Source organism: Gymnodraco acuticeps, unplaced genomic scaffold (assembly GCF_902827175.1).
Source record: "Gymnodraco acuticeps unplaced genomic scaffold, fGymAcu1.1, whole genome shotgun sequence".
Taxonomy (NCBI): domain Eukaryota; kingdom Metazoa; phylum Chordata; class Actinopteri; order Perciformes; family Bathydraconidae; genus Gymnodraco; species Gymnodraco acuticeps.
Window position 1 is genome coordinate 116,743 of NW_022990106.1, and position 14,752 is coordinate 131,494.

General features: G+C 38.2%; 1 protein-coding gene across 1 annotated transcript; it reads left to right on the plus strand.

Moving 5' to 3' along the window:
* The first annotated feature begins 9,065 nt into the window (after positions 1–9,065).
* Positions 9,066–10,719, plus strand: scpp7 (secretory calcium-binding phosphoprotein 7). The gene is made up of 8 exons (XM_034216447.1): positions 9,066–9,096; positions 9,206–9,271; positions 9,580–9,624; positions 9,818–9,865; positions 9,956–9,997; positions 10,132–10,191; positions 10,281–10,430; positions 10,675–10,719. Exons 2-8 carry the CDS (start codon positions 9,218–9,220, stop codon positions 10,717–10,719), a joined length of 444 nt encoding a protein of 147 aa, XP_034072338.1. The 5' UTR covers positions 9,066–9,096; positions 9,206–9,217.
* Positions 10,720–14,752: the final 4,033 nt, after the last annotated feature.

Sequence of the window (14,752 nt, forward strand, 5' to 3'; positions counted from 1 at the left end):
TTTTAGCCGAACTGCATTTTGGGAAGCGACGTGGAGCGTTGCTGGCGTAGCTGGCGTCAAAAGTTGAGCAATGTTCAACTTTTGACGCCTCGATGGAGGCGTCAGCCAATGAAATCCCGTTTATGCAAATCTGCCAGTACAAGCTAGCCAATCAAACCGCGTGTATGCTGGGAGAGACTACGCAGGTCATTTCTTCATATTCAAAAAAATGGAGGGACAATTGATTATAGCGGTAGTGAATCACCCGGTGCTGTTTGATCAGTCTCTGTTCATCTACCGGGATACAAACCGGAGGAGCGAGGCATGGAGGGAGGTGGCAGAGACAGTGGGTGAAACTGGTAGGTTTTCGCCTGTTTGGGGATTTTATATCCAGTTTACTTCGTTTTAACATTGCTATTGCTTTGTATGTCGGGGGCGGGAGATTCATGTGATTGGTTGTTGGTCGCGTTGCTCGCAAAAAATCCCCAAGCTTCAGATACGCCCAGCTCCAAGCGCCAACGCACGCTGCTGTGTGGACGCTCCGTTAGGCCCTTTCTCATTTCACTAATTCCCCTCCTCGAGACTTAGTCCCGCCCACAGGAGATGCGAGCGGAGGAGTCGAGGAGGGGAACCGAGGAGAGAGGAGGGGAAGCAACAGGCGGTTAGAGAAATGAGAACTCCTCTCCTCTGAGCGGTCATTTTAAAGAGACGTCCATTAATGATGACAGGAGGCACAGCAGCCCTCTGTCTGATGGACAGATGTGTTCATGACAACTTATATATGTACTTTGATTCATTCACAGTGCGGTATAATGAGACAATAACAGGCTACAGATGCAGACACACACACACACACACACACACACACACACACACACACACACACACACACACACACACACACACACAGTAACGTTGTGATACACTTCAATTAATGATAACTACAGAGCTTGCTAACAGCAAGGCTACTTCACTCATTTAGCTAGCTAATGTAAGATACAAATGCTGTCAAGCCCTCACTGCTTGTAAAATAAAGAGCACAAACTACTTACCCGAGCCCCGCTGTTCTCCGTCATTTTTCTCCCGGGTTGTTGTGATCACATGACTGACAAAGCCGTGCTCTGACAGGCCAGAAGTCGGTTTGATTGCATTAGGACTCGATTGCTTATCCTGTCTGAGTAGCCCGGATGATGCTGCATCGCAATTTTGGACATCGAATTTTATACACCGAATTTTTTGACGTCAAATTGTTTTCACTTGAGTTTTTGGGATCTGAATTTGAACATTCAAATTGTTTTCACTTGAATTTTTACATTTTTATTTCACATAGGTAAATTCGGAGCAAAAACATTCAGATACATGATTTTCAAAGTAATTATTTTCAATGCTATAAATTCGGTGTCTAAGAAAATTCAAATACTTCTGTCTCTTGTTTGCTTCCATACAATTGCTTATCCTGTCTGAGTAGCCCGGATGAGGCTGCATCGCCATTTTTGACGTCGAATTTGATACACCGAATTTTTTGACGTCGAATTTTTTTCACTTGATTTTTTGGGATCTGAATTTGAACATTCGAATTTTTTAACTTGAATTTTTACATTTTTATTTCACATAGGTAAATTCGGAGCAAAAAAAATTGAGATACATGATTTTCAAAGTTCTTATTTTCAACGCTATAAATTCGGTGTCTGATCAAATTCAAATACTTCTGTCTCTTGTTTGCTTCCATAGTATTTCCTGAAATTCCTCAAGGACTTGACTAGCAAGTCGAGCTACTGCCACTAGACAATAATGTGATCATTATTCTCAATCAATGACTTGCTTATTTTATAAAAATCAAAGCAAGTAGTTTGAATTATGGATATTTTCCTAATACTGTATGTCTCTAATAGTCCATTTGTTTTTAATATAATGTTTTCGAAAGCTGTGTGTATGTTGGTCTAATCCCAGTATAGCAGCATATATAAAAACGATATCACAACCAGGGAACTGTTGATTAAATAGAAAATGACCTGGATTGTGTCGTATAAAAGTGAAAATTAGAGAGTGTCAAATTGTTACAAGAAAGAGAGGGAAAATAAGACAACGTGAACATGATTTGATTGGTTTGTCATCGCTAGAAAACACAAAAACACAATTAAAAAAAAAGCAATTTAAAAGCTTCTAACAAAGAATAGAATATCATCACCCAGATTTTACTGATATGAATTTGAACACCCACTGCAGTTTAATCACAACAAAGGAAAAATAGTAAGATGTCCTATGCATATATTTTTAATCTTTGGGATTTCCATGATAACATAAGCTAAATAATTGTTCAAAGTTTGGCTTTGCATGATGACTGTAAAGGAAATAAAATCTGCAGATTTATCACCATATGCCAGACATTGTGTGTCCTGAAAAACTAAACATGTAGTATGTCATGAAACGTTCATCATTAAACCTGTTGCCAAGAGGATATTTTTATGAGCTGCTTGTCAATGATGTGTTGATCAGAAGTGTACTTTTTTGTGTGCTTTTATTATGATGTCATTATGAAGTCTCTCTAAGTAGATGCCGGAGACGGACGTTTTTGTAATTGCAATTTTTCTTTGGAAAAATAAATAACATTATATAAAATAATAAATGTCTTCATCAAGTTTATATCTTCTTTAATATCTTCTTATTCAATATTTACATTGTCACACAATAACAATTTTTGCACAGGAAGCATTGTTTGAGTCCTTAGAATCTAACAGTGTTCAGTTTGTAGCCTGTACTTCTTTAGGACAATATTTTTCCCTGGTTGCCTAATCAGAAAAGACAAAGAGAATATAAAATATATGTTAATTATTTAGAAAAACAAAAAACAACAACACTGAGCCTTATTATGGAACCAATGGTCTGTGAAGCATATAGTCTAAATATCAATGTTGGTTGTTACACTTTTGCCAATCCTTGGGAAAATCTTTATCTCTGTTGTACACTTGCAACAGGTTGTAAAATGTAATTACTCAAGAGGAAATGAAAGAGGTCCACCATGAGTAAACAAGATGATTATAGTATTTGGAAAAGGATTGAGCAAGTATTGTTTTGCAGGTGGAAATAAAGCTCGTGTGTTTGTGTGTGTACAGTATGTGTGTGTGTCTGTGTGTTTGAGATCCGCTGTACAAGTTGGGTTTGGTGGTTAATTGAGCGCACCAAACCCAATTTCTGTAAAGATTATCAGCAGGATGTGGCCCTTTAATGTTACACAAACAAAGTCTGGTAATGAAATTGTGTTCACGCCTATTGTGGTTTTGTGTACGGAGGCTGCCATGACAGCGACCACATCTGACATGAAGTAACACACCTTAAAAGTACGAGAGCATTGGGGACACACCAAAACTGTTTAAAAGCTAATGGAGCTCCCTTCAGGGACCAGTGTAGACGCAGGGAACACAGGCATCATATTTTAATCATTATTTAGCTGCTCACACTCACACTCTGGCACACAGGCAGCTCTAACTCTCAAGGGATTACAATTACAGCATGAAGTGCAACATGATGTTTTTTCTTCTGATGATTTTATTCTTCATCAATTTCCCTGTTGCTGTAAGTACGAAACAATTATTCTCCCAGGAGGTTGTAATTTCTTTGGTTAACAGAAAAACAAAGCAGTTCATAATTGAATGTCTTTTGCAGGATTGTCATTATCATAGCAGTGATTCAGACGACAGTAGCTCGAATTCTCATCACTACAGCAGTGAGTCTGACAGCGATGAGGTAAGAATCCAATCAACCCCATCTCTTTTTAACTATAGTGAAACTTTAGCGAAACATTTATTCATTTCAAAAAAGATATCACTGTGTTTGTTTGATCTTGCTGCAGAATTACAATCGTCCCTGGCCTTCATTTCCATTCTGGCCATTTCCTGGTCTGTGGCCGCTTCCACCAGCTCCTGCACCCCCCCCTCCTCCAGCACCGACACCCAACCCAACCACAACACAAAATCCTACCACGACCACCCGGCCCACCACGATCACAGCTGATCTGACCACCAAGGGCCAACGAGGAGACAACGATTGAACTGTACTGATCTGGGCAGGAATAACAGATTGTGTTTAATGTGTGAACCCAGATTTTCTGAACTTATTTTTCGTTGGCAAGTTTCAGTATTGGTTCAGCAACCTTTTTATGTGTATTTTCTTTTCACTCCTCTGTCAATGTTCATATAATTTGAAATAGCATTTTCTTATGCCACACTCCATAGGACAACTTTAAGAATGTACTGATATATTGTGATTTAAAATGTGTAAAAAGTGAAACATTTACTTTGTTGGGGTTTAATTATTCGTTTTGTTGGAGGTTGGTCTTGAACGGCGATGGAGACACCTCAGGGTGGATGCTGATGTCACACTGGTGTGAAACAGTCTCAGTGGGCACACACATCACCATCTCTGGATCAACACAGCTTAAGAAAGGGATGAGCGTTGAGCCTTTAATACCTGACTTCATCTGGGAAGTCTGTCACTCTGTAGCCTACTTTTATCATGACTCGACTCATTCATCATCACACTGTACTGCATTTAATCACAGAGACTTTACTGTACCCCTGCATTATCATTCTCACAAATATACATTTTCTTATTGTATTAAAGCACATTCTATAATGTCTTTTCATGGTTTGTGCCAAAATGGTGGGTTTTTCAGAGCTGCTCTTTATGAATGTGTTTATTAAATTATATAAACCAGCCAAACAACAGGTCAAGGTTTGTGTACATCAATACAAAATCAAGCACTGAATAATGATTTTTGCACATTCTATTATTTGTATTTGTTGGGGGTTTTTAAAAATAAAATGTCATTTTAAAATACAGAGGTTGCTTTTTTACTTTTATTCTTATCCTCATGTTTTTCTAAGTCTTTACTTTACAATCAGATGCAGGTTATCAGATTGCTGCCAATTGGCAAAGACATATTGTGGGTTTTATACTAAAAGCTCTGAACAACAGTGAGTGTGCATCTGCTTATTACTGTTGACCATGTAAATACTGGTTACTTGTCCAGGGTGTCACCTTGCTTCACTGTGCATGCTAGGGTGGGAACACGTAACTTCATACATACTATGTACATGACAAGGTACCTTGTCCACAATGAAACCATTATCTGTTACATTATGCACAGCTATTCCTGGATTAAATTTAGATTCTTGAATTAGAAAAATAACTCCAGCTTTACTCTGCCCCCTTGTGCACTTTTGTATACTTGCAATGTCTGACAGTGCCAAGCTAAAAAGACATACAGTACATTTTTATACACACCACTTAGTGAAAACTGCATAGCTTTGCCCAATCTTCATTGTGTCTGACTACATTTTGTCTCAATCACACACAGGTGTAAATTAAACATTTTGAATTTCTGCACAGTCAGTAGAGAAAGGTTTCAGTGATTGACCATCATCTTTGTAGGTCCTGGCTTCCCTTTTGATTGCTTGTCTCAACTTGTGGTCTGGAATTGAATGATGGTTTATTTTATGAATTTGATGTCAGACAAAGGTCCACGCCTGAAACGTTATACCTACTTTTCTACGAATTGTATATTTCTTTTTTTTTTCTCTTTCGTCGCACATTTTTTTGTTTGACCATAATTACATCAGTGAGACACTGACACATCACTTGCACCCACAGGAAAACCACAAGCCCTAGGTTCTTAATGGTTTGTTTGTTCATTTTTGTAGACATTACAGCATCATAATTGAAGTAAAACTGGCATTCAATGGATTTTCTTTGACTTCACCCCATTGCTTCATCCACACCAGAAGATTAGGTTGAATATGTCTGTTTTTGCTGTCTTGTGATTGGTTGTTTCTCTCTGTGAGTAGTGCATAAGTCAAGGCCCCTTACCATAAGGTTACATGGAATTTACTCTACAAGCTCTAAGTGGACATCCCTCACAACTTTCATTGGTCTTGTGGGAACTATTTCTATTTGGAAATGATTATCTTAATAGTTTTTTCATGTGTTACCCACATGGTGTCTGCAGTACCGGTAAGTAGGCTCATTTATTGGCTCCTACATTTATTTATTGTTTCTGAGTTTGAACATTTGACTCTCATTATGTGAAATTTACTGTGAAAATTATAATTCTAGGAGGATTTTAAATTGTACTATATTTTCAGGTTCGTCCAACTGTCCATCCTCCCTTGCTTTTACAAGGAAAACCCACTCAAGCTCAAAGAGTTGCTGAACTCTCAAACCAGCTACTTGACGCTCAGACACTTTCACCACTTTCCCCTAATACGGAGCAACCGGAGCAGGCGGGGGTCACCCAGCAGCAGGGGGTCATCCAGCAGCAGGGGGTCCCCTGGCAGTCGGGTCCCCAGGTTTTCCCCCAGTTCATGCTTCCAGCACAACACTACACCTGGCCTCCACTAGGGGGCAGTCCAATGATTATCCCTCTGCAGCCTAACGTCTACGGATCTCAGCCTGCTAACCAGCCGACACACAGACAGCAGCCTCTGGTAGGACATAAAGAGAACAAATATTTTGGGTGGAACATTTACAACAAACAAACAATGTATTTATTGTACGCTATAGCAAAAATAAATACCATTCATACAAGAATGAAACTCATTTTGAGTGTTTTTTACAGGTTTATCCTCCATATAGTTACTTCCCTCTTCTCTCATCTGCCTATAGGAACCAAATGGTGAGATATTAAACATGTGCTATCTTGTCTTATCAATCTGTCTATGTATTGCAAAAAGAACAGCATGTACTGCTCTCTACTGAACTACAAAGAACTGTACACTGCAGATGCAATAATATTTTCCAACCACCCAGCTTGAGAGATATCACCTGGGGGGTCTTCAACATTTTTAACAGCACAAGTTTTAAGCTGTCAACATCTATTGTATGGGAAACCTGAACCTGTACTAACATAAAGTGGTATGGAAATATAGACATCTGTACTTTGCGAAAATCTGTCACTTTATATAAGATTGTATGATGGAAAGTTGGATGCTGTTTTGATTTTTTTGTGCACAAGTGATGTAATTGTAATACTTTGTATCTAATTGTCTGATGTTTCGATTATGAGACAATTAAGTGATCTCCTGTCTCTGTACAGAAACAGTTGACAAGTATTGACATATAAATGTAATTTTTCTGTCTTCAAGTTCTCCCCATATGGATACCCGATGATTGTTGAACCAACCCTTCCACAAAATCCAGCAAATTCACCTCCGAACAGTCCTGTGTTTCCTGCAGAAACTCTTACTGGTCCTGCTCCTTCAGGTGCAGTTCAACCCGTGCTGCAGCAACAACAGGTGTGTTTACCTTTCCTAAATTTAAGTCTGACAGCAGTGATTATATCATTAAAAATAGATCATATTCAACATTAATATGGCAACATTTAAGGGACAATAAATCCTGCATTATGCTCAGACTTTCTGATTTTCTTCTACAGAATCCCCAAATTGTATACATGCTCCAGCAATCCAAGGTAAATATATAATGCAAAATGTAAACTCAGATAGAGTCATTATCACAGTCAGGTTTATATTTCTTATTTATGATTATGTTTATTTTACATTGTTTGTCATTCTTTACTAGAGTCCTACCCTTGGCAGTTTGAGCTCAGAGGAACTCCAGGTAACACATCCAAGATTGTATCTGTCTGTCAGCCTGTTCAAACAATCTGCTCAGTGAACCCAGTGATGCCCTTGATGATCACATTGTTCCCTCTCCCTGGCCCCTTACAGTATATCTCTTTTCTTCCGTATTTCAGATGGCAGCTGAAATGGGCCAGCTGGCCATGTACCTGACCAATGTGCTTAAAAACTTGCCTGCTGGAGCCATTCTGCCTGTGAGCCAGGCCGCTGGGCTCGCAAACCCAGAGAAGCAAGGCATGGTGCCAACAGCCAGGACCTCGGCTGGAGTCCCACAGACAGGGGGGCTGGCCAGGTCTGGGCCTCAGCCAAACACTAACTTGATACCTGTGGGTTTGGAGAGAACAGCGCAGCAATCAGCCACTGTCCAAACATCTGTTCAAGCCAAACTCCAACCCACTCAGGGAAACCTTGTCTGACACTGCAGCCCCATTATTACAATAATAAAGTTTCAATCTGAATTGTTTAAACCTGGGTCTGCGTGTTTTGATGATTTTTGTCAAATAACAGTCATTTTAACCTGATTTTTTTTGGTCACTTACAATCACTGAAAAAACAATATATATTGTGACACCATGCACATGCACAATGCAATTTGACTTTCTTGGCTCAGACTGATTTTCTCAGCTACAGTACACCCCAATCTTGCAACACCCCAATCTTGTTTGTATCATAATGTTGAAAAATGCCCTCCAGCAAAGCACACTGCCCCTGTTTGGTCTTTACATTTTAATTGTGTTCAATAAAGTTGGAGTCGTTCCTACAAATTCAGTAGTGTCGTAACTTCTCCTATTTAAGTATACAGCACAGTGTTTTATTCTGCCCAGTAACACCATGATGTAAGGTTGCCTTCACAGTCTATGGTTGCCATGTGACAGCTTCTACCCACAGGCAAATAACTGAAACCACAAATATTTACCAGTCTGCATTTAACAAAAGTTGAGCGAGTTTGAGTCAACATTAGAAAGTTTTAATAGGCTGCAAACATGTTGTGATTGTCATGAAGGAATAAAAAAAGGTACAACTGCAATATAATATTAATCTTCAAATCATAATCAGCTATGTTATCTAGTATAAGAGGTAGAAGTGTACAATAAGATGTGCTGTTTTAGAATAACCACTTAAAATACATAATATATAGGTACTACAGCTACAGCATATTGTTCAAAAGCATCAATGTATCATCTATATAGCCTTGATCCCCTTTGGGCTTTGGGTGTAAAGGATGTTGGAAGGGTTCGTCTGATGGCATCAATGAAGGATAAAATGTGATGGATGTGCGTTTCATGCCAAAAATCTGTCAAGACATTTCTCACACAGATATAACGGCCAATTTTGTCAGATGAAAATAAAATTCCTTGGCTTGTTACCAAAACCTGTCATGGGTTTGTGTGTCCACAGCTAATAAATAGGAGTAAATCTCTCTGCAGAGAACACATCCCTCCTCAACAATTCTTCAGTACCCGTGTATTGCCAGAGAGGAAAGGTAATGAATACAACTGATAGCATATAACATGTATTTGATAATTTGTTTAGATGCTCTTTCAAATGAATGAATATTTTCAGATCTTATAACTCAAACATCTTTTTGGCAGCTGGATTACAAAATGAAATTGTTCTTGCTTGCTGCCTGCATCCTTGGGATGGCAGTCTGCGCCCCTGTAAGGAAAAAACCTTCACTTCCTAAAATATTATTTCTCTCTTTTATGAATGTTTTTGTTCTGTCTAGTCTAAGTAGCTGTTTTGGAGCTCCATATTCAGTACATTATAAAAGCAGATAATAAACATAATCAGCAGATTGATTTTGGCTTGGATTTCTGTGCAACTTCTTATGCCTGATGGTCATAGACAATGTAAAAATACTAACAGTGAAAATACAACATTTAGCAATTCATATTTGTCTGAATTATTGAGTTTACACTCACCTGCATTGCCTTGACACTGCAGTGTTATCTTCTCTTCTTTACAGCAGCAGATGTACATGGAGTTTGACATCGTTCACGCTCCGGCTCAGGTACACTGAGACACAGCTGTGACACACAAACCACAGTAAAAGTCACATTTTGAAACTGAATAACACAGGTCTGCTATTATATGTTTACCACTGAGTCTCTCTATAGTCGAGCCTGCTGGTGTCTCTTTTACTTGTAGTTTTCTGCTATTTCTCTCGAACTTAAGGTTACAAATTATATTATTTTCCTTTTCAGGCAGAGCATCTTATTCCTGCTGGAGCCCCAGCTGATTCACTGGACGTTGTAAGTATTTATTCTTTAGAATATCTTTAATTATTATTTAAAAAAATAACACTTATTCTATGATAATAATCTGGGTTGTTTATTTTCCAGCTGCTCCCGGTTGATACCAAAGGAAGGCCTATTGCAGGACTTGTGAGTCCAATAGTAAATCCTGAATTGTCTCTATGGATAAAGTACTTAATAGATGCTTAAACCAAAAACAATCAAAGCCTAAAAACATGTAGTCCAACAATATTAATGTGTGCCTGAATGTGTGTCATTGAAAGGGCCGTGGCTTCATTAAGCAAGACGTCTCCTGGCCGAACGTTAAAGGCACTAGAGAAGTGGTAAGTGCCTGCAGATTTGCATTCCTCTGATTGAAGATTTATAACATTTTATTGAACTGATGATATCTTCTCTTTCTAATGTCGTCCAGTACTACCCTTTCGGTTTTGACCCACCAAAACCTGCTCCTGTTGTTCCTGCTGCCCCTGTTGTACCTGTGGCCCCTGTGGCCCCTGTTGTTCCTGCAGCTCCTGCAGTTCCAGCTGCCCCTGTTCAACGCATCGTTGCTGCTAGTAAACCAGTAAGTTATATTTTTATTTTGGCCGATTTTGGTTTATTGGATTGATTGATTGCAATGTTCATTAAGTGCTTGCAGGAAACTGAATTGAATTGCAGTGGTAATGCAACAGGTTCATTCTAGTAAATTAGTATTGCGTCAGAGTGACACACTTACAACTATTTTGGCTGAGGTGTAGAAAAATATCAACCCATCAGCAAAAGATCCTCACTCCTGACTGGCTCCTCACAAGTCTCTGTCATTTCAGGCTGCCGAACCCAGCAGCGATGATGATGATGAGGACGATGACTAAACCGAGTAGGTAGGAGCCGGATGTGTACATATACACACACAAAAATAATTGACATGTATAGAAGGCACATGCATAATCCAGACTTTTAGGTTTTAAAGTTTGAAACAAAATATTACATATATTTTCTTTCTTTAAGTGAAAATGTTTTGTGTAAACAAGAACAGTTACAGTGTTTTTGCTCTCCTTCCCACTTTAGGAGATGAATAAAACAAGACCACCACAGTGAAGATGACTAGCCACTGCTGTTTTTCAAAATATGAAACATGAAAGGTTTTTGAGAAGAAAATAGTGTTTCTATTTCTTAGGTACTAAATGTCTCCCTGCACATGGTGCAATGCTTGTCTGTGAATTAAAAGCAGAAAAAGGGGGCTGTGAATCGTAATATGAATGTTGCTAAATGAAGATGAGTGTGTTTTTTATCCCAGTTTTGAGTCCTGCATGTTTGTAACTTCTATCAAATAAAAAACAACTCATCCATTCCTGGAGTTCTTTGCTTTATACTACTTTTTACATTACATTTCACTAATAAAACAAACTTAAGTGCACAATCCACAGACATTGAATATAATGGCCAAAAATAAGTACATTTTGAATCACATTTAGTGTTTGTAATGAGATTATTACAGTGTTCATTTAGGTAATGTTACTCAAGGGCACACACTGACATATGAAGACTGCTAAAACATAGCGAACCTATATTTATCATATTGTTTACTGTAAATATTCACAGAAGAATATATATATGAGCAAACGTTCATTTTTTCCGCTGCAGTTGCTTGAATATACTTTTTTGCTCTGCTCATTTTTTGAAACACAATTAACATGCAAGCAACTAGAAAACCATTACTATTACATTTAGTTTTAGATTCACATATATAATATACATAATGTTGCAGTATCAGATATGCCACAAAGCTGCAGTTATACAGAACCAGTAAGGTTGTGGTGGCAGAATGATGAGCAGGCAGGATGAAGGTGTACACTTCTCTAGACAGTGTAATCAAGCAGAGTCAGCTATTACACAGAAGGTGGATTTGACCACCGCTCATTTAGTAAAGCTGAGGACTAGACACCTGCACTGCACCTACTCATTGGCTCACATCACTAGACTCTGATTGGCTCTCAGGTGAGCTGGCACCCTATAAAAGATGAAGTAACTCTGCAGAAGATACGATCAACTGGAATCATCTCCAACATCGACAGTCATCATCTCCTACAGTCTTCTATTCCAGAAGGTTAGTTATGAAGAATTTCTACACAAGTTAATGCATACTTTTATAATGACCTCCAACCATTCAGGTCGAAATAGATTTTTAATAATGTGATGATTTGTATCTGCAGGACTTCAACAATCTGCAAAATGAAATTGATCATCCTGTGCCTCTGTCTGGCCAGCGCCTCAGCTGCTCCTGTAAGTTTTAATAAACAAAGGTTGTTTTTTCTCAATCCTGGCAGGTTTATGAAGTTTTTTTAATATAACTATTTCTGTTTTTCTCTTGCTTTTCAGTCCATCTTTCATTACCTGCCTCATTATGCGGGTTCCAGGCCACAGGTAGCACCCTCACAGGTAATTATTGTGGGGTGTTTAAGTCTTTCAAAAGTTGTTTGTTTGTAAAAATGTAAACATACTACTGAATAAAGGCTCAGATATGAGACACAGCAGAAATATTGCTATGTAGAGTTCACTGTAAACTGAAATTGTTCCATCTAAATTTCACATTCAGGTGAGAAATCCCTTCGCAATTCCATCTCTGCCACAACCCGGGGCAGCTGGTGCCTACAGCGTGGAATTGGTGAGAACTTATTTTATATGCAGGCTTTCTTTCTATTGAGAGATGTATTTTTGGCAGTCTGTACTCATGTACAAATTATAATGTTGCACTTGTGTTTTTTTCCTAAGATTTATCCTCATAGCTTTGCTGGTGGTGCCGGTGGGTCCAACCCTGCACAGGTATGCCCACTTTACAGAAGCATCTTCTCATAAAAATTGGATAAACATTTACACAATTGCTAACCAATTTTCTTTCTCTCTTTTTGCAGCCCTTTGCTTCCCATGGTTTCATGAAAATATCCATTCCTCAGCCACCTGGCAAACAGAGCGTGGAAGTAGTAAGTGTTGTTGTGTTTCCCCATTCAAAATTAAAGTCACTTTTGACACTTAAAATACTTTAGTTATGATAATAATAAACTACTTGTTGGCGCAATTCTTAATGATATTTTTCTGCTTTTTGTGTTTTTTTTCATTTGCAGTACTACCCATACGACTTCTCCCAGCAAAGGGTAAACAATTTAACTTTAATATGATTTAGAATATAAAATAAAACTAAACTAAATGAAGATATTTGCTTTTATTTCAGATAATGACAAACATCCCTCCTATGACAAACGCCCCTCAGATGCCACATGTGAGGATTGTTTATTAAATTATGACTTTTATATTTATCATATAAATATGACCAACCACTTTGTTTTGTTTTTTTCTCAAAGGGGCTGCCATTTGACTTCCCCCTTCAAAATATTCCCCAACAAATCCCAAATGTGAGGGTTAAAAAATCTAAAGTATAAATACGCTACAACTGAGCATTTCTTCACTCCTGAGGTTTTGCATTTCTTTTCTCAGATTCCTACCTTCGATACTGGATTCAATGCTCTCCCATCCCAGGATCCCCTGCAGACTCTCCAGCAAGACCAGCCCACGCAGACAAACAAGGTATACTCATCAATCTATATGTTACTTTAAATGCATTAACGTTTTTGTACTGCTGATAAACAGAAGTATTGAAAAAATTATGAAGATTGTTGTCATATAGTGAGAATTTATGAAATTATTACAATTTGGTTTTAATTGTTACATTTTTCTTTGCAGATGCCAACTAATGTTTGAAGTCGATGAGAAGATCGGAAGGATTGCAAGACCATTTCTTCTTCGTTTACATTCAGACACAACTACTTTAAATGATTGAATTTGGTGCTGCAACATGATCATAATCAAATAGCCACGTTTTAGGATAGTCAAATAGTCTTCATTTATTTAAACTTTTATAGTGTTATGAAGTACTGTGTAACCTTGTACCTTGTATTTCGACAGTGTGTGACACGTACTGCAAATGTTTATTAACTCATTTGATATTTCTCAAATGTCATTTTCCTTAAGAATAAATTCTAAGTTTTCAAGCAATATCCTTTTCTGTTTGTTTTCATTCAAAGCATTTTTGACTGGTATCATTATTTTATGTGTTTATGTGGTCAACTTGCTGATATTTGATAAATAAGTATATTTCAGTCAGACAACTCACGTGTTCCTTTAACATGTTTATTAGAAGCAGCATACAGTATAGATGAGTTTGGCGACTAGGCTCGGGCATCATCACTCCATAGATATACATAGCACGATGAGTGATGATTAAATAACTAACCCCCGAACCTACAGGTGGAAGCTGGGGTGGAAGCTGGGGTGGTGGGGCAGGCAAGCAGCAGCGACGTAGAGGTAGCTGCAGCAATAGCAGCAGCAAGCAATGCATGGAGAGAGATCTGGCAGGTTAAATAGAGCGGCATATTAAGGAGACTCTGTTTGGTTGGTTGTAGAGTGGCAAGGGGGCATTATGTATGAATGCAGCATAAGTGCTCGAGTTGACTGCCTGAACTAGCTCGCAGGCTTCGCCCCATAAATGACTGTAGAACAAAAAACTTTGCTTTTGTCCTGACAGTCCAAAAACCAAATCAGTGTTCAATGATGTACAACAGATAAAAGCAGCAACAATTTACCTAAAATTATAGGTAATAGTTTGCTTTTGCAGAATTATTTTATATTGGTCAGCTAATTCCTTAAAGAACAATTGCGGCTGGTTTACAAAGCTGTGGTCCAACGAAAACAATCCATCGATCTTTTTTTCCAAAGGACAATTCCAACCCATCCAGAAAGCTATTGGTTTCAATTTATTTCATTACTTGATGAAAAATTCAATTTGCTGGATATAATTCATGCTTAACAGTTAATCCTGTCAATGAACTAGTAAACACTTTTCAAAACTAT